This window comes from Ornithodoros turicata, chromosome 8 (assembly GCF_037126465.1).
Source record: "Ornithodoros turicata isolate Travis chromosome 8, ASM3712646v1, whole genome shotgun sequence".
Lineage (NCBI taxonomy): Eukaryota > Metazoa > Arthropoda > Arachnida > Ixodida > Argasidae > Ornithodoros > Ornithodoros turicata.
The window spans coordinates 36,428,387-36,449,599 of NC_088208.1; the positions used below are offsets into that span (position 1 = coordinate 36,428,387).

The 21,213-nt window shown below is 46.4% G+C and overlaps 1 protein-coding gene across 5 annotated transcripts in view; it reads left to right on the forward strand.

Moving 5' to 3' along the window:
• LOC135367159 (RNA-binding motif, single-stranded-interacting protein 1-like) overlaps positions 1-21,213 on the forward strand; it is a 182,958-nt gene that overhangs the window by 134,774 nt on the left and 26,971 nt on the right. For 4 of the 5 annotated variants that reach the window (XM_064600289.1, XM_064600292.1, XM_064600290.1 and 1 more), the window contains one exon: positions 13,410-13,451. The exons of the other annotated variant lie outside the window; for it this stretch is intronic. In XM_064600289.1, coding sequence (XP_064456359.1) covers positions 13,410-13,451 — 42 coding nt within the window. The remainder of the gene's footprint in view (positions 1-13,409; positions 13,452-21,213) is intronic. 5 annotated transcript variants of the gene reach the window in all.

Here is a 21,213-nt window from a genome sequence, read left to right on the forward strand (position 1 = left end):
CAGCAGTGTGATGCACGATGCTACTGTCTGAATAGGTCAAGTAGTGAGACCAGCTTACGAATTAAGAGCACATCTAAGCGTTCTTGCAAGGAGAAGTACCGACAAGAAGAAGAGAAAAAAAAAAGCGAATTCTACCGCAGCATAGTTTGATTAAAAATCTAGCGTGACAAGAAAGAGTAGCAATTAGCAAATGGTGGTCCGCGTGTTGAAAAGTAAAATGTTCTTTAATCGCGCGTCGTAGACGAAAAGGACGTGCGGGATAGCAGTATCCTTTCTCTCATTTTCCTTCTTGGCCTTTCGCGAAAAGCGCCTCCTCGACGATTGTCCGGTGGGCACCGCTGCGTCTCCTGGCGCGCGACCTTTCCGCGGAACCACGTGAGCTGTCGTCAGAATCACATGCTGGAACACGTGTGCTCTTTCGTTGTTTGTGCGTCATAAAAAGCGCTGTCAATCATATAGAGTCATCACCTTTTTTATCCTCCGACCTGCGTCACGCGTGTGTGTGGTCGTATATGTCGGGCCCGTGCGTTTACGTGGACCTTGTGACGCGGTACTTCCTGAAACCTGTTCCCCTGTTCCCTGTTTCTTCTCTTCCTTTTCTTTCCTTTTTTTGGAATAGCAAGCCGACCTCCGTCTGGCTGACTGACCTTTCCTTTCTTTTTTTATTCTTAATAAACATACCCCCCCCCCCCCATGTGAATGTAGTGTTTTCACGTTTAGCCGTCAGGTGTCACTGAATAAGCTAAACGGCCGCTCTTTGGTGGTAGCCTATGGGTCGTGCTGAAGACTGAGAGGTGGTGGGTTCGAATCCTACCACCACCCGCTGTTGTCCGGCAGGCTTTCCAGACGAATGTTGGCACAGTTCTCCCTGAAGTCGGCCCAGGACGCATACTAACACCCCTGTCCTCCAGTCCTTCCCGGTGTCATCTCTCCACAACTGGCCACGTTTGTACGCTGCTCATAGCAATAGTTGCTTCGCGGTGCTAACACGCTATTCAATATAAATAAATAAAACTTGCGTTAGGTGAGCGAACACCGTCCCAACATGTCTCCAAATACAGAGGATGTCGTCACATTGTATCAGTGGCCGCGAGACACAGTGTTGTAGTCCAGGATTTTACACCCCTGTCCTCGGATTAGCGTGTCCCGTCGTCTGCAGGCAGTCTATACTGCGAAAGTGCGTATCGGAAAGAGTATGGCTCTCAGTTGTGTGTCTGACACTAACCGTGTACGTATTCGCACGAGCGACATTCCCTCAGAAGCGGAAGATGCGAAAAGCGTCATAGCTTTCTGCTGTTACGTGAGCGCGAGCGCTACACAGCCACAAGATATTCCGTAGCAGACGACAGGAAAACACGCTGACGGTGTCGTCTGCTAAAGTGTCGTCTGCTAAATGCGCAGTTCGCCACTCACGCTATTCCGCACCGTGTGAATAATGCTCAACATAACACGGGTCGGAACTTGGGCTCTGTGAGCAGTGTTTTCGCTTTTTCTTCTACTAGAATATTCCCTGAGGATGTCGCTCGTGTGAATACACGGTAAGGATATGTCTTCCGCATACTACATCACCGCCGCCGGCGGAGATTTTGAAATGTAGATCAGGTATAGGTCCCTTAGAAAGACTTCTATCCGCATATGTTTACTGAACGACGACATATAAGGTTATGTATGTGCCAATATTGTTATTCCATTCCGTGTCGTCCGTGTTTATGTAGAAGCGCGGAGGGAGTCCTTTCCATGGAAGTGGCTCCACGAAGACGTCTTCCGCCGATAGCGATCTTTTTCTGGAGAAAAAGGCTTCCTTGATATACGAGCGAGCGTAATGTGAGAAGAGCCGGATAAATTTCTCTCTCCCGACGGGCAGTACAAACTCGGGGGCGTGGGTGGGTTCGATGGTCAGATTAAAGAATAAGTTTTGCGGTTTTTATTTTTATTTTATTTTTTTCCTGTGTGTGTTTTCCCGCTACGTATTCGCGAAAATCTAATGTGTGCAAGGCAACGCCGCAAGGTGGCCGATTGCATATAGAGCACACTCTCGCTGCTCTGGTCAGCATATAGATCGGTAAATTCACTCATAATGGTCTTCACATCATTCACCACCATATCATATAGAATGATGTGATGCTGAATGAGTGGCGGTGATATGATGTGATAGTGATTTTGAAGTTGATGTCGAATGATAGGTTATGATATGATGTTGATGTCTATAATCTATCCGTTGATGTATATAGTCTAATCTAATCTAATGTCTGATCTGCTGTCTAATATGTTATGCGTTGTGATGGGCTGAGAGTAAGGCTCACCGTGATGTGATGTTCATTAAACTTCTTTAGACGAGTGCTGGTCAGTAATGATCTATGCTACAGACTGTATAAGATGGTGGGATGGAATCCCTTTCATTCTGTCTTCTCTCTACCTGTCAGCACCTGTACAAAGCTCATATATATAGCTACAGTTGTTTCGCAGTACCAGCGCGGAAAAAAACAAAGTAAAAAAATACGCCTAACTTCTCCAGCCGTGGTGTGTACACGTTCCACGACCATATACTCCGACGAACGGTCATCGCTCACGTAACTCTCTTTTCATCTTTCTTTGTACCTCCCGATATGCGCAGTTATCGTGTGACGTATTAGCCAGTTTAAAGTAGTAAATTGTGCGCGGCGCGCACTTTGTCAGCGTCCGCGCGGCAAGTGTTTACCGAGATTTTCGCCGGGAACCATCGGAGCGCACCCTCTCAAAAGGGGGACGTTTGTTGCTGCCGACCGTTCCACTCGGCTGGGCTTTCGGAGCCCCGAATGGGAAGCTCCTCCGGTTACGTCAATCCGTCATCATCCGCAGAGCTGGGCTGCACCTCTGACATTTGGTCGTGGACCGATGAATGCGCCAGTGGGTCCGGAAGGGACGGATTCTCTGCTTCCCTTCTATGTCCGTTATGCTGGCCATTGGCCAGGTCTTTGTCAAGAGGAAACGGCAGAGAAATCAACTCTTCGAGAACGTCGGTGGAAACACGAGCGGCGCAATCTTATGCCCGTGTTTCAACCTAAGAATGGCACGAAATGTAGTCCGTCCGCTCTATACCAGTGTTACTCCGCCGGAGAAATGAAATTGCAGTAATACAAGGAACCGCCTGTGAAGTTCTGTACTTTCGGCTTCAGCGCACTACTTTTCGTGACGTGGAGTGATGCGGCTATAGACATTGCAGCCAATAGGAACGAGCGTAGGACGGTTCTTTGGTTGACCACCACTGTAACTGACCATGGCCTACTCTATGCCTTCTCACTGTTGTTCAATGGTAGTGACGTACTGAGCTCTTTGCCCGTCTGATGTGGCAGCATGCTGCTCGAAGTATAGGAGGGATCGTGTGTCTTGGGCCGACTTCATAGAGAACCCTGCCGACGTTTGCCTTAGAGCCACGGGAAGCTCTTCGGTGCCGTCCGTTTGGAGCCAATCGTCAGAAAGCAGTAGAAAAGTTCTGTTTGAATGCCTGTGGAGGACTGCCAGTTCACGTAGTGTAGCCGAAACGCGACGAACCAACCTTGAATTACTCGCAGTAGTAACAGTACTGCGTACTGCTTGGGGGCGCATGAACACATAGAGAGCACGAGTTTACTGCTTGGATGATATTGACTAGGGCGCAATAAGGAAAGTACTGATTTAGTTACTGCATTGGTGACGCGCATTACATGTCTTCTTTCCTGGCGTCGTGCCGGCCCGTTAAAAGAAAACCCCCCCAGGAAAGTCTGTGCGTGCGAGTCAGCGGTAAAACCTTACTCCTTTTCCCCATTGCTGAATGCCGAGACACGGAAACGTCGCATTACGTAGTAGTACAGCACACGAGCCTTGCACGACACAGCGCACGGAAAATAACAACGTCCAGTATCTTTCTGGAAAGCTACAGCGTCTTTCTCGGCGACCCGACAACCGTTTGTCGGGCCTAGAACTGGTATCAGGTTACGGCTTACCGCTAGCTATTTACTGCAACCTCGTAACGGGTTAGGAGGCAGCGCTTCGTCATGTAGTATTACTGCAGTTTAGCGGGGAGGGATTAAGCGAGCAGTTTAATCTGCATCTGTGCGGGACCGATTGTGTTGCCTTGAGCACGGATGGGTTCTGTGCTGTCCGTGCATGTACCGTTCGTGCGACAGCTGGGGTCGTTAATTCGTGTCAGATTTGAATTGTGCGGAACAACAGCGAGGTTTTGTTCTCTAGCACGTATTCGCTCGAGGTTTTAGGACTTAAAAATCTGCTCGGCGACCAGGGCGCGGAATGGCGACGTGGCCCGCTGAAGAGCCGGATTATTATCTCTGCGATGGCGTACGTATTTATCGTTATGGTCCGTTTGATTACGAGCTGATCACTTAATCGGGGCTTACTTGAGTACAGTCATTAGTATCTCTAATTTTAGAACATATATACAGTCAAACGCCTTTACAACGAAACTCAGGGGACAGCAAAAAAAATTGTAGTAAAGGTATTTTCGTTAAAAAGGATTATTGGACCTATAGGGCTCCAGCGGGACCGCAAAAAAATTTGCTGTAGTGGTATTTTCGTTAAAAAGGTGTTCGCTATAAAGGAGTTTGTCTGTATATCTATTCTGTAATATATATCTCTAATTTTATTGGAGATGCTAAGAACTATGCACAGGATGCACAACGATTAAAAGACAGATAACACCAAACCGCGAAACGGGTTTCCCGACGTTTCGGAGCCAACCTTGCCCCTTCTTCAGGGGTGGAACAATGGTGGTTTTTTGGTTGGTTTTATCTGTCTGTCAATTACCCTCCCAACCAAACACACCTGTGTCAAATACGTTCGCATTCGAGTCTACAACGATTAAAAGTACTTAACCTTTCGTGGCCCAAACGGGTTCTGTTAAGACTAGCTGAGAGAGGGTTGAACAGTCATACAATGCTGTCTTCGTGCTGTGGTATATGAATGCGCTTATCACGTTCTTACGATGCGGTTACTACTTCTGTTGCATTTGCAACGGGTTCCGTCATCAGAGCGGACCTTTGGCATTCGTCCGTCCGCAGTTTATTGAAAAGGAGGACGTAGCAATCCGTAATGCATTCAGTAAAACGTGCACTTCCGGTATGTGAACAGTCCCTAATATGGGTGGAGTGGAAGTCGAACCCAATTTTTTCACTTGAAATCACATTATTCGCATGACTGCGTAAAATTTCGGCAGCGTATTTAAATTCGAAATCGGCGTTTACTTCTGAGCTTCCAGACGAATTCCAGCTGCGTATGCGCAATAGACACAACCGCGTTGCAAGCATTGTAGAGTTTGCGACTTTTCACGATCCTGTAGATGAGAAATGGCAAGATTCACTAGACCGTTTGTATGATCGAAACGTCCCGTGAAGACTGTGACGTCACTCAAAACGCATTGCGCGCGATTGTAGTCAATCGGCCAGTCGAGGGCCACTGTACACGGTGAGGGAGTGGCACCGATGTTAAAAGGGTGGTATTGTAATCGGGAGGTCATATATGGGGCCCCCCAAGAAGGGTGTAAAGTTGTCTATTAGCGTCGTAGGATATCCGTTATGCCCGCGGGGTGTTTCGCGTTTTCATGAAGTACGGAAAATGTTACCTCATCGCGCAAAAATCGGCATTGTTTCGCGATATGTCTACGTCTGCACTCGAAGAAAAAAAAAGAGCAATTTTACTCCTTTTGGGGACTAAATATATTGCCACAAAAAATAGTTCCCTTTCGGGAGTAAATGAATGTCACAGAGTGGAGACTGCATTTCACGCTCTGCTCTAAGAGTCCCAGGTACATAATTCCTGTGCATACATGAAAATACTTCGAATCAAACAGTCAAACGCGATATATTGAGTGATATATATAATCTTGCGACATACATAGGGCACAATTTGCGAAGAAAGAAGCGCTAACTATTTCGTACTCTGTGTGGGTGGAAAATTGCTAAGTTGGCTGAGTTATACCGTCTAATCCCATCAAATTGACCAAGAGCGCATATTGACGTAGACTGTTGCATTCGGAAGACCATTTGCCAAGTTCAGTGACAATTTGCAGTCCTGGGGAGTAAATGGCGAGGTTAAGGGACTAAAATAGGGAGTAACCGCAGTCTAGGGGACAGCTGCAATTACTCCCCGTTTTACTCCTTCTTTCTCTTTTTTTTCTAGAGTGTGCACGGTGCTCATAGCCGGAGTTCCCTCGTGGTGAAAACGTCGAATCAAAGGAAGTATCGTTTTGAACGAAACCAACCAACTTGTCGCTCACGAATATATGAAAAGAAGAACGAAAAACGCATTTAGGAGTACTTCGACCATAAACGTAAAGCTTTTCCTCCCAAATCCCTTCCCGTTTTCCTCTCCACTGTTGTTCTTTTCTCCCCCTCCGCGTGCGGGGCCGTATTTTCCTGATTGTTTTTCCTTCGCAAACAACGCCTCGATCATCGCCGTTTGAGATATTAGGCATCGCATCGGCGACCCCGCTGACGATCACGCAAACCTGTTTTCGCGCGCCGCAACGTACTATTACACGTGGAAGGGGGGAGTGAAACGCGATTCATAGCCGTCCTTTATGCGAGGCTCCCCATATCGTTCCCGTAACTTCCGCCGGATGCGTCAAATCATGTCTGCATCCGGTCGTCTGAGCTGTCCGCTTTTTTTTTTTTTTTTTGCTCGGACGAGTGACATCCCGATACCGCTGCTCATGCGCCTTGAACTCGGCTCATGCTCAATGCTCATTCGAAAGCCAGAAGATTTGCTGTTGGTCCAATCCGGATTGTAAAGTGTTTCAATTTAAAAAAAAACCAGTGCGCTGGGTAGGACGAGGACGGAGAATAAAAACGAAAAGGACCGGCACTGGACTGCAACCGAGTGAATTTTTTTTTTTTTTCGAGCAAGCCCACGCAGACACCCCTCTCACCCCCAAGGGAACAACCAACGAGAGCACGTTACACCAAAACATGTTCTTCAACCTCTGCCCCCCCCCCCTTCGTTTTAATTTCCTTTAATCAATTTTTCTTTTGTTTTTTAGTTGTTTTTATTTGATACCTGTACCAATCAGCCCAAACACTCGCTCTGTTGTAAAGTGTACGCAGATGGGATATGGACAATTTTCGTTCGGCAAGCCACGGACTGCCTCCTCTCCCCCCCCCCCCCTCTCTCTCTCTCTCTCTCCACAACTGCAACGAACGGACCTGCGCGGCTGTCGACGTTGGCGAGCCATAAAGCTGTCGCTTTGGAACTAATTTCCAGCCCTCGTGTTCGGTTTTGCTGTGACGTAAGCATCAGTAGGCACACCGTTGTTGACTTGACGGTGATGTACGACCGAAGTGAAAGGAAATGATGACTGTTTCGGGAACTTCTGTCTCCAACCTACGGCTAGGATTCGGTGACTTGGAGAAACCTATCTGCGGGCAATGACGCCAGGAAAGAGTCTTCAAGTGCAATGTTACATCGTAAAACGGTATAGAGTTTTGAGTTGTCATCCGGACGGCCGGCTTCGTAGGACATTGAAACGATCAGCCGAAACGCTCGTGCAAATTCATGTTCAACATGATGACAGAAAGCCTTCACCCCATTTCCGGTAAACGAAATAGACAAAACAAATAGAACGACCCGGCGCGGGCACAAATTCCGTTCAGTAATGCACCAGCTGTTGCATGTACTGTGGCAAACCTCGTTGGGCTCCGAGCACAAACCACACTCTCGTATACGTCGCGCCACTCCGAACAACGGTCCTTCTCTCACCGACATTTTCCAAACAGGGAGCGATTTATATGCACGGAAGGCATTATTTACGAGCTCCATATCGCCCCACGGCCGCCTGTCCCTTTTTTTTTTTTTTTTTTTGCTTCTGTTTTTCTTTTCCCTTTTTTCTTTCTTTCTCGTTCCACTTGTTTGCCGTGTCGGGTAATGAATGTTTTTCGCCGTGTCGTTTCGGACGGCCGTATAACGAGATAGTAAGTGAGAGATTGTGTACCGCATACAATGCATGTGCTGGTCAGCGCTCGACCGTGTAATATGTGCAGGGAGAGGAGGACGATGCTCTATCTAGGGAAGAACGTGGCATCGCGACGCTTTGCGGTGCGTGGTTTCTGTGGGTGGTGCTTTGTGTTCGCGATTGCGATGGCTGGTTTTTGCGATGTTTGTTAGTTATGCATTACTTTTTTTTCTCGTACTTTTATTTCAAAATGAAATTTAGAAAATTTGAAAATGGCGCGGGTTGGTCAGACACGTGATTACCAAGAAGCCTTAGAACCTTTCCGCGAAGCACGCTTCTCCGCACAACACGCATGCGCTCTGGGAAGCCACCTTTACAGAACTGCGCTCTCTCTTTCGCAGTACGTGTGCAGTTTCTGCCACGGTTGCGGAGTTGCCACTCCTGAGTTGGAATGATTCCGGAATCATTCCAGATTTAGCAGAGCCCGGAATGGAACTGGAATGGAATGGCGAAAACTGTCCTATAGGAATGGGAATGGAACGGTCTGGGTGCCCCAGGTGGCGGTTTTGGTTTCAACGTATGCTGGTTTCTGCCCTCGTACCCTTTGCACCGCACCTGCACACTGTCAGGAGCGAAATAACCTTGTCTTTGTGCTTTTTCATCGCTTGGTAATGTCAATCTCCTCTAGCACTGCTGGACTTGCCAGTATTGGTTACCGGTCCTTTTCCTTTATTCAGGGAATTAAAGGAATGGAATTGGGTTGCCAAGCCCATTCCAGGAGTGGGAACTGAGCATACCTTTTCATTCCGAGGAATTGAAAGGAATGGAATTATCGCAAATCTCCATTCCGCGACTCTTGCTTTCTACGCTTTCATTTCCTTCGCCCGCGAGGGTACCCCGACGTGTTTGGACAGGTGATCCGTATCCAGGTCGGGTTCCCGTTAGCCGGAGTTTGTACAACGTTGGCGTTGTACGTGCCTATCTGTTTGCCTACCAACAGCAGTAGGGACGGAGGCTTCCGCGTGCAAGGAGAGAAGGTAGCGGTGGACGCGTACATCTGCGATTGGACTTCCGTGTCAAAGGGGTTACGGGAACTGAGCTTTAAAGAGCCACCTGTGTCCTCATTGTTTACTCTTCTCTCGTCCACACGCGGTACACATAACAGGTACGGTTTATTGCTGCGTTTTCGTATAGTCTCCGGTTCAACGAGTCGGAGCGACAGTGTTAGTTATACTTCGCTAGCGTGTTCATGCGGGGTAGTTGGTACGTATTTTAGATACAAAAGAACACACACACACGCACAAAAGAACGCATTAATAGTGCTAATTATGTTCCAGAAACTCTCGAATAACTACGAGCTCCCTGTGTTTCAAAACCTGCAGCCCGAGCAACTTTTACCAAACGCCAATAAAAGCCAAATAATCATCGTCATCGTCTCAGAAAATATTGAACTTGCACTGTGCGGAGGAACGGTTTGTTGAACGAATAACCTTTTTTGATAAATTTTTAGGCATTTCAGTGAAATCGTGAACCACCGTCCTCGCCCCCATAGCCATTTTTTTTCTATATATATATATATATATATATATATATATATATATATATATATATAAAATGCTCCGTCAGCAGCTGAAACGTACGTGGTCAGGATTTATAATAATACGACAGACATGTATCTATCAATGATAACGAGACTTTCGCAGGTACAGCGTCCCTTTATACATCCTTATGTCCTTATACATATACTCTGTTGTTAGACACTGACGCACTAACGACCGAGTACATGTATAAGGACATTCACGGTCATCTCACGGGCGGAAACAGGAGCATTATACTGACGCATGGCGCACTGCTTTGCGGCCAAGCTAGGAGGCGGAGGAATTGAACGGGGCCTGTGATTTATGGGGTTCCGAATATGGGCTGTCTCTCTCTCTCCTCCCCATTGTCGTGAAGCTTTCCAAGTCTACGTTCAAGATCACAGAGCTATGGAGGAAGCGAGTGTGATTGTGCATTATGATGAAGAGCAACTGCAGCGCCACTGAATAGATTTTCGAGGGACAGACGTTTGTTCAAGCTGTGGTTGGGAGGGTGGCTACGAAGAGAGCACATACTGATATGGTCCGATGGAGAATCGCTTCTTTTTTTTTTTTTGTCAAATTCAAAGTTTCGTCTCTCTTCTGTAGGGCGCTTGGAATCGTTTTTCATATATTTCGTTAAAATGCAAATTGATGTTGTTAGGCTACAGCACTTCTCAATTCCGCAGTACGAAACTACTGCGGAGAATATTCAACGTCAAGAAGGGGAGGAGGAAAAAGATACTAACACAGGAGCGGCGTGAACGAAAATAACGAGGCAGGGCGATTTATTCATCGGCAATCATGCTTTTTTTCCGCCACCTTGAGGACGACGCGAGCGCCTCTACAGGAAGTTGGAGAGGCGTCATTTTTGCTCATTACAGTTCCGTGAACGCAATAATTTGTCTCGAAATATATAACAACAACGGCGACAATATTGTGCTTTGTAAACGGGGAGAGGGGGGGGGAGGTTGCAAAATCTTGATTATCAGTGAGAGCCGGCAGGGTCTACCCAGGCACAGGATGTGTAAGCCTTACTTCGAGAAAGCGGCTGGCTCTCCTGCATGATGCACATCCGACCGAATGAATCACGTTCCGATGAATCGTCCGGATTCCATTCCCGAGAAATATAGTATACAGAGTTGCTCTATTTATAGGGCACGGAGTACCGCAGTTTCCACTGCGCGTCGGCTTGCGACACGGACTCGCTATGAGAAGGGCTCCCCGATGGATTTTTCGATATCCTCGGCTCACGCCAGCGCTATTGGTAGCGCCCTTATCGGTGTATAGGAGGAGCACCATAGCATATATCAGCATCCCCTATATAGAACTTGCGTTGACATGTGAGGATGTCAAGAGTGCCGATACGTGCTCATCGAAAAGCCACATCATGTAATACTCCTGTCGCGCGTAAAATTGACCGGCATTTCCAGCGAAACATTTTTATTTATTATTATGTAACTTTCTTTTTTTTTTACACACACAACATCTTCGAATATCCAAGTGTGGACGAAAAGACGTAGCACAACCCAGCAGTGAGATATATTTAAAGAAAAACACAAAAACGTCTTCGATGCTCTCAGGCTTTCGTGCGCTGACGAAGTACAGACCCTGCACGAAAAGGTCATTCATTAAAAATGTTTTGAGAAGCTTCGTATCTTTTTTTTTTTTTTCAGTAACTTTGAATAATGTGGCTCTCAGTGAGTACTAGTTGTTGATCATGTTTCTATATAGGTCCCGTTAGTAATCTACTCTAAGAACACCAACAAAAAATATATTCCCTTTAATTCGATAATCACGCGTAAATCAGGCCGAGCTACACGCCGAATTACGTCTCCGCAACTAGAAATTACCCGCCCCGGTTTGAGAAAAACCACGCGGCCCCCGAAAAGTAATACGCTATATACGTATATACACCTCATTTCTGTCACATCTGATAGCAGCGGATGTGCTCTTCACTTAGGAAAGCAACCTTGGGCATCGTAACGGAGTGGGGAGAGGAGAAACTGTTCACTTTGTCGTCCGTCACTGCGTTAATCAGTGTCGGCGACTGGACGTGTCAAGCCGATTCGTCTTCCGCCCGTTCGATCCCCAAGTTCGGTTTCTCCCGGGCATCGGTTCGTTAAATCGCGGTCGCAGTTGGATATGCTGTACCACAAACCCAAATGAGTCCTCTCGATTAGCGTGGTCCTATTCCACGCCTGCGAGTGACACTGCACGCGTGCACTTCCCCGTAATTACTTCGATCCGTAAATATCAACCCCCTTTGCGCAGAAATATCTCGCCATAGAAGGAAGTGTCCTTTGATTTGCGCAGAGGGGAAGTTCGAAATATCGAAAGTCTGTGGTTCGAAATATCGGTGGAAGACACGTAGATATAGGTTGCGTGAGCTGTACACAACGATTGATCTAAATCTGTCGGCGCACGACGCTTTTTGTTTACTAAACGTGCTCACGGGCAGCTAGTGTTCGAACGATTTCGTTATAATGTGGTGTTCGAAATTTAATTCGAATACTCGAAATGTTGGATGCGTTTTTTTGCCGTTCGCTGTTGTTGTCTCTGTTCTGGGGCTTCGAATTGAGTTCGCGGTCAGCTGCATTCCCTGCAACATCGTTGGGCGCATTAGCTTTCTCTTAACTCCAAAGGAACAGCTTCCAATTCATTCTACGAAGCGTGGCATCTTCGCGTTCTCCTCGCAGTCTGTTGTGCTTCCTTTTGTTCATATCAATAACGCCCGACATGGCACGCAGCTGTGTCTCAGACATTCGATGACAGTTTTTATAGCGAATCCTTGCGTAACATTTCTTCCGAACCCAATTGTGTTCCGTTTAACTTGGCAATATGCTTCCTTTCTCTGTAGTGTTTGTGATAAACTGGCGCAGCATACGTAGTTTCTATCAAGGTCTTGTCTTGAAGAAGCTTTTTCCTGTTCCCTGTCCTCGCTTTCCATTGTAGGTATAATTATTATTCTCGCGATCTTCGTGCACAAGGGGGTCAGGTTAAACCACCTCTCCAAGTAGGTTACTAAAGCGGTGGCAGGGCCAACCACCGCAGTACGTCCGTCCGTACCTTAGGACCACGTGACCAAACATTAATCGCCAACAGTGGTCCTATAAAGCTACCGCATTTAAACACATTTGGTACGAGAGGTACTCGGTACTTAACTTTTGCACCTAACCATGCATCATTTCCCTCGCAAGCGAAATAGATGAAAAATACAATACAAATAAGTAAGAGATGCGACGCATCCAGAATTTTCCGAATCCGACTCAAAGGAAGGTTCTGCGAATCTACGAATCTCGAATCCTTTCTTTAAAAAAAAAGAAAAAGAGGATACAACAGGAAAAAAAGAAAAAAAAACACTTCTACTGAAAAGTGTTTCGAAGCAGAATTTGGTATCTTTGTTTAATGAAAAAACAAATTAAATAATAGCTCACTTTCAAGAGAAATGTTCATCGACTAAAGGAAATAACGTAAATTCTCGAGTCTGAATTCTTAATTGCCACAAAACTAAGAAACAATCAAAAGCTAAACCATGTTACTTTTAAACTTGCAACGTTAGAATTCCTGCCCTGAACTCTCTCAGTCCAGAGCAATGTAAACAAACATACAAACAAGAAAACACAGCTGAAAGATTCAGGCTTTTTAGGCGGACTTCGGAGGTGCCAATTTTAAAAAGAAACAAACAAACGTGATTGGTGGATTCGAAAAGATTCGATTCGCCGTTTTGGCCACTGGGATTAGGATCCTCGAACCTCGAATCACTTTCGAGGATTCACGGATTCGGTTGTCCCATCCCTATATAAAGTATAAACCGTCGATTCGGACTGCGTCATCTTGCAATAAAATAATCTCGTTGATACTGCGACCCGACTCGTTGCCACCATTATCTAATAGTCTCCGATTTTCCTTTGCAGGTAAGCCCCTATGAATCCTGGCAACATCTCCTTCTCGCTCAAGTAAGGCGCCACGCAGCTTTTAGTACTTAATAGGAGCTGTGGATCGGTCGGTCGAAGCGGTTCTCCATTGCGGGAGTGATCCATCCCGCACGCCATCGAGAGGACCGCTGTGTTTACCTTAGCTTTACGCCCAGTTTGCCGCCGCTGGGTTAGCTGCTGAGTACACAGACAGCGATTATAGTACTGCTCCGTCTAACCCCCGTTATTGGAGCAGTCTGTGTCAACTATCAATAGATACTTTATTGCGACGCTGTTAGCTACGAATAGTTGCAGCCGCATTTGTTGACTGCGTCGGCACATGGCAGAACGCTGTGCGGGCACTAAAAAGGGAGTTAAAGAAACATTAACCCTGCGCGCAAGCATTACGCGACTGGTACACAGTATAGGGAGTTTTGACCTACGTCATATATTGTGACGTGGCAGTGACGTGTCATGCTCGTAAGCTCCTCCCACTGGTGGTCACTTTTCGTGCTACGTAGGCACAGTGCCCCCCCCCCCCCCCCAACCCGAGTCGGCACTGTGACTGCGTTTCATATAAAGTCGCGTGCTGTTGCAAGGACATACTTAGCTCAATTTCTCCAGGCTAATTGCGCATCTCATAAAAAATGATGCCTCTTCACCGAACCTTATTGCTGACTGGTGGCTTCGTTTCACGTGGAGTGGTCTTCGTAACGGTACACAACAGACTTGTACAAGCAGACAAACTTGCAACGATTTGATTTTATGCGTCTAATTTTCTTCGTAAAAGTATGTCGTCTTAACTTCGTTAGCGCTAAGTAATTTGTGTAAGTCGCAGACATATTTTTTGCTTTATAATACCCGACGCGTGCAATCTCGGTTATAACGAAGCCAACGGGACCAGGAAAATGTTCGATAAAAGCGGAAGTGCCGCAAACGCAGCGGTAGTACCATGAAAGCACTGCAGGAGCCATAAGAGCTATTCAAGCAAGCAAACGAACTTTGGTGGTGAGCATCTTCGCAGTCTTTTTCACAAATACGTGGACGGACTCACCTTACGTGTCAGTCTACTCCCTATTATTATTATTATTATTGTTGTTATTACAGTCAAACCCCTTTACAACGAAACTCAGGGGACAGCAAAAAAAATTTGCAGTAAAGGTATTTTCGTTAAAAAGGATGTCCATTATTTGACCTATAGGGCTTCAGCGGGACCGCAAAAAAATTTGCTGTAGTGGTATTTTCGTTAAAAAGGTGTTCGCCATAAAGGAGTTTGGCTCTATTATTATTATCCGCAGTCTTTTAATTTGATAAGGTAAAAAAAAAGCAAAAGCAGGGTTCGGCTTCCGCCCTTCGGATTATCGGTTTTGAAACGCACGCGTTTCAGTCGGGACACTGTGAGATTTTCAATAAAACGATCTCGTTATAACGAACTAAGCCTTCATTTATAACGAAATCGTCACAATACATATTTTCTACCGGATTCTTAACCGACTTCGCCACACACTTCGTTTTTGCGAGAACATTTTACTCCTTCCATACGAAACGCGCAAGATGTCCCAGATGTAGTTTGCTGGGCAGCTAAATAGACCGACCCACGTGACCGCCGGATGCGATTCGTCACCCGCTACAAAAACGAGGCTGGCCACACCGTCCTGCCCTACAGCACTGTGTGTGCCAACACGTTCTGTGCCATGTGAGCGCCGTTTCGTTGAAGGTCATGGGCGTCGCCATCCAGGGTCATTATGTAATTTAAGGCCACGCTCTTCAAATGCAACGCTGAATGCCCCGTTGAAGGGCAGGAATATTTCTTACGGACTTCGTGGCATGAAAGGGACGTAGGCCACTGTCGTACGATGGGCATTGTTATCCGGTGTTATCCTTTTAAAGACACGCCAACGCATAAATTGAGGTAACGTGAAGTCCCCAACAACACCAAATATCCTCTGGATGTACCAATAATGTCCTAAAGAATTCGTACGTCCGATGGATATTTATCGGACGTATAAATCCCTTAGGACGTTGTTCGTACATCCGACGGATATCCCTCAGATATTTATTGGACGTGCAAATCCGTTAGGACGTTATTCGTACATCCGACGGATATCCCTCAGATATTTATCGGACGTACGAATCCGTTAGGACGTTATTCGTACATTCAGAGAATATTCGGCGTTGTTGGGAATCATAACATGGCAACGTCTCGTGTTCGTCATCATCGTCGTCTCTAAACGTCCCCCGCGTCAGCAAGTAACGTTCTTGAAAGCACGAGCCGTTGAAAAGGTACTGGCGTCAACCCTCCCGTCTTCGCAGGGAGTGAAGGGCCTTTTCATCGGCTCCAACGCCCTTTTGTACGGTCTCCCACACGGGCGCTGCTCATCGCGGGGAGAAGCTCACGTTCGCCAGCAGCGAAATTGCGCCTTTAGCTGGCTCGGCGATGTTAGCGGGAGGGGACACGTGTCCCTGCGCGTGCCTGGCATCCGTTGCGAGAGTTCTCCTCTGTGCATTATGCTCCGTAGGAAGCACGAAATGAAACGTTCCTGAAAGCGAACTTTCTTTTCTTTTCAATCTCGTTTTGGTCGTCGAAACAGGGTCCAAATGGATGCAGTTTTTTTTTTTTTCGATATCCGGGAGGATATGGCTCCGTCTTCATTAAAGTTCAGCCGGGAGGAGCTAAACAAGTTGCTTTCGAACGCTGTCTCTCTCTTTTCTTTCGTTCTCTCACGTTTCGTCTGTGGTGAAAGTATGACTCGTTCAGGTTAGGTGCTCGATTCTTCACACGTTTCGCTTTGTTGATTCCTCGCCGTTATTATTTGCGAAGGGGAAGCGAAACAATCTTTAAAAGAAAAAAAAAAACTCTGAAAAATCCGAAACTGCGGCTCGCGCTTTTTTAAAGTTTTGTCCTTCCCCCTCGCCATTTTGGGGAGGTCGATAAGACGTCACAATACCAGAGCTGCTTCACTTGCGTTGGTTTGTGAGACTCTCCGCCAACTTTGTCGCGTGTCCTGTGGCACATATAGAAAAAGTTTTTGACGGAAAGACAGTTATTACAGTTTATTTATTTTTTATTTATTTAAAAAAACTGAAATAAAAACAAGGGTCCGGAGAACGCAGTTCTTGACCTTTGACTGGAGTTACCCTTTAAAGTTACGTCGGCCTGTCAGAGAGCGCGCAGGACTGCCGCAAAAGAAATTTTCATTCGTAAAAGTCTCGAGATAAAGCAGAAGACACGCACAAAACTCGCGCGGGCGGAACCCGTTAAAATTGATATCCTTATGTAGCGGCGTGTGTCTCTGCCGTACGTCTCTGTCTGACCGCTTGCCATTCTGAAGTGGAACCGAAATCGATGATTCCAGGGGCATTCTTCTCAATATCCCTCTCCCACAATATAATCAGCGCTCATTTTTCTTCTTCCGCGCGCAGTGTTTGGGGCTTCCAAGCACGGAGGTGATGGTCGTTACGGTTGTTCCCTCCGCCGCCGCCGAATTAATCTCCATTGGGGCCCCCTAGACGTCACCCGCGCAGCGCTGTTCACACTGTTGCCGCTGTTGCCATGGTTACGGCTCGTATGACGCCAACTACAGCGATTCCCTGTAGCGTAATACGCGTCGTCCGTGCATCTTTGAAGCCGGTGAAAGCAATCTGCCAGGATGAAGATGAAGCAGTCTCTCCCTCTCTGAGAATTCACCCCTCGTGTTGTCGTCATTAATAAAGGATGCGATGTGTTGAGCGAGCGCGTGGGGAGGAGGGACAACTCGCTGGCCTTCTTATCCGCTTATCTGGAAGGAATTACGTTGGAAAATCGGGGGTTGCGAAAAAAAAAAGGGGTGTTGGGAACTCAAGTCACTCCGGTGATTTTTTTTTTTTTTTTTTTTTCAGGCCTCCTCACGTGTATTATGCGGAAATAAATATTATCGTTACTATTTAAAAATTACGTTCGTATAATATTCCGGGAAAGCCTAATGAAATGTGGTTTTAGTGACGCATCTTTTACTGGACCGTGTTGTAACTAATCGGTACAAGAGATAAAAATGAACATCACGCTTTCTCTCCTTGAATCAAGGAAAATGAACAGCTTGGATCCGTAGCCATTTTGGCACGAGCTGGTCGTTTATGCAGTTTATGACTTTGGATTGCGAATTACTTACCTCCATATTCATCCAGCAGTTTATACTGCTTTAGTCTCGGCAAAATGCGTTGAAAGTTACGTGCTCTGGCGTAGTTGGGGCGAGCACCTTACTACCTGAACTTCCACCCACATTTGCTGCTGGGAAGGCTAATAGTGTATATATTTCTGCGTTAATAATCGTCTTGAGATGAACACTTCGTAATAAATTTCCGCAAGGTTATCTCGCATCGCTTCATTTTCTACCCGTATTTCGTCCATTATTCTCCTTTCGTATTCTTCTCTCCATTCGCCTAATTATGCGCAGACGACAGCCTACTTTTTTTCTTTCTTAGTTCGAGTTTAATTGCCGTAACCTAATTGCCCGCCGTTTATTACTAAGCTATCCGCATGCATTAACCGTTCTTTTCTTTCTTTCTTTCTTTCTTTTTTTTTTTCAAACGTACGAGTTATTCGCGAGCCCCATTTAACAGTTTCAAATAGAATGTTTCTCGTGGCCGATATAGCCTATGCATTGCCGGCCGGCCGGCCGCGAACCATTAGGGCAGCAGCAGCAGCAGAAGCCTATTTAGCATTTTCGAACCATATCCTCCCGTAGCGAATATAAGAGAAGTACTATGTAAGAGAGAGACGCCTGCGAAAGACGTTAATTGCCCTCCTCGTTCACGCCGTTACGGGCCACTGGAGTTGTGCTATACCGTTCTCATTTCTATATGAGGGGTGTCATGAAAAATTCCCTCTGCGCTCGTACAACATCGACGAGGTGTCGCGCAAACCTGCCAGGGAAGGAATATTTGCGCCAGGTTAGAAGCGAAGCGACGCTGAGTTAAATATTAAGATCGCGCCGACGAACTCAAGCGGCGGCGTCATCTGCGCGAAAGCCTCAGCTTTTTCCTTTTCTTTTCTTCTTCTTTTTTTTTAAGACTTATGATGAAGCCAAACAGTGTGCCTAGTCGCTGGTCGTTATATTTAAGTGCATAAGGGCTGCGAAGTTTCCTCGTGATGGCCATTACGGACATCATTCGCCATCACATCATGGATAATGGTGCGGTGTTGAGTGGTTGCGGTGGTGAAAGTGTTCGCCGTTGTCGGCCTCAACGAGGTGAGGCAACGTCGCTACTAACGCCGTGGGGGGAAATGTGCGTCCTGGGCCGACTTCTAAGGGAACTGTGCCGACATATGGCTGACAGCGTCTGAGGACGAAAACCCAGGAAATTCCCCAGCCAGGCACCTGGATTCGAACAAGGGTACCTCACAGTCTCGACGAGACATGGCCAGCACGCTAACCACTACACGCGAGTGGCATGGGCTGCGATATACAGGGTGTTCAAAATTAAGCTTTCACTAGCACTTTATAAATAGGCGAACAAAAGAAAACTGGTGCTACTTTTTCTGTTCCTTGATTAAGAAACAGGTGCTACATAATTAGCAGCACCTGTTTCTTACACAAGTATAGCGTAAAGTTATCATCCGGTTTCCTGTCATCGCTGTGTTTGCGTAGCGCTCGTGAAAGCTTAATTTTGAACACCCTGTATATATGATGGTAGTGTTCAAAGATGGCCTATGATATGATGGGTTTAGAGTCTGGAAGGTTGTCTGGTTGATGTCGAATGATTGGTTATGAAGTCTGTGTGATGTGATGGGTCGAGAGAGCAAATGTCCACCATGACGTGACGTTGAATGAATTTCTAGAACAGTGCCAAACTGCGTTCACGTGTATATAAGGAGACGGAAAAATGGGGAGAATTATTGTATTCTCTTTCCCAGCACGTTGACGTCGAGCGTCGCTTTCTAACAAAAATCGAACAACCTGAAATCATTCCGAATCGTTCGTATGTAACGAGTTCTCTACATGGGAAGATGGCATAATTATACTTTTCGCACTTCCATCTGGCGGGAGTCTGTAATACCGGCACCCAGAAAACAGTCTGTTCCGAAAGAAGACAATAAACGCGCGACCCGACTCTTCGTATACACGCGTTTCCGTTTTAATTAGAATGTTCACCGTCTACTCTCCCGTCAGCTTCCGGCGCCTCACGCTTCAGTTGCGTTCTCCGAAGGAATATAACGACGGGAGAACTTGTTTCCTTTTCTCAGAGCGTGATTAAATTGCCCCATAGCTGTCGATTGTCCTCCTATAGGGAGTTGCTGTGCAGACGTTGTTTCCCCTCCGCATAGCTGCTCCGCGGCACAATGTCATCGGGCACCCAGGGTTGCCACACTGCATCTTTATTATGGTATTGATTCACACCATGTGGCTTTCTTCTTTCTTGTTTGTGTTCTTGTATGTATATATATATATATATATATATATATATATATATATATATGTGTGTAGTCCCAGTAGAAGAAGTCTCTGTTCGAAATGTTGTTGCCTTCCGACCCTATAGGCTTTTCCTTCAGTCATGCATGTAAGGGGTTACTCACGATGGAGTACGGTATTTCTTGTGCTTCGTAGAAAAAAGAAAAGGAAAAGGCGGGGACGGCAGATGCCAAAGCTTTCGTCAACGACGTGTATAGGGTGCATCAAAACCGTGTCAATAATTTGTAAATTGGAGAAGAATGTAAGCCGATTAGCCGACACGTTATCGATGGCCTATATTCCGCCATTTTCTTCAGCTATCGGTGCGTCAGTGGCGCTTTTATACGAAGCATATGTACTAGAAGGGTAAGAACAGCAGTGGATGCTATGGCTTCGACAACTTTAATATTAATAAAAAAAACGCGACAAAATAAAGTTTCTATACGTCTACGAAACTGCGCAAGCTTGCATACATAGGAAGCTTAGCAGGCAGTATATAGGCTATTGAAAATGTTAAAAGAGCAGCGTTTTTATGTATGTGCATACATATTTTCACGTTTTATTCGCAAAGAACTGAGCCTTCTGGCACATTTTATATAAAATTTTACCGCATAATACGTCCTCCAACATGTAGTTTAGCTCCCAAACACAGTTTCTATTATAATTTTATCTGCATTGCGACCTCCGTACGTTATCGTATACTTTATGTATGCATGTATATATGTATCTAAACGTCTGGTATAGCACAGCACGCGCTGTAATTCGGGCTCGCCAGCTCCTCTTCTTTAGTAGCGGAAATGACGTCACGAAAGATTATGACAATTTCGCATTCGACTCTCCCCCCCGCCCCCCAGTTCCTCCATAAATTAGGGCACGGTGAGGAAGAAGCCCTTGGAAAGCCCTCTTCGATTGGAGCCGACCTTTAGCTCACGAAGTGAATTAGCGACGACGGCATCCGACGCGTATTGTGAAAGCAGGGAAATTAGTCTTTCGCAAGGGGCCTAATGAAATCACGGTTCTCGTGCCATTACTGTGCAGTCCCAAAGCGACGTACACACAGAGATGACGTATATATGCATCGCCGCTGGGTGAGGCCGAAATGCGCGTGCGTCGTTGGTTCTTTTCAGATAAGTGAATTGATCTCCATTGCCTCTTTCACGACTTTCATTTGCGTGAATGACCATTGAATTGAATTGAGAGAAAAGGAAGAAGGACCCGAGGAGCAGCTGCACATGCCTCAGAGGGAGGGATCGCGTTCATGTTGCTCCTGAACCTCCTCCTCTCCTGTCTGTTGAGTCGTTTTCCTGAAGACTGTTTCCTGTTTCCCAGGAAAGGGGGACAGGGGGAGAGGGGTAGCCTTTCCCCTACGAGGACAC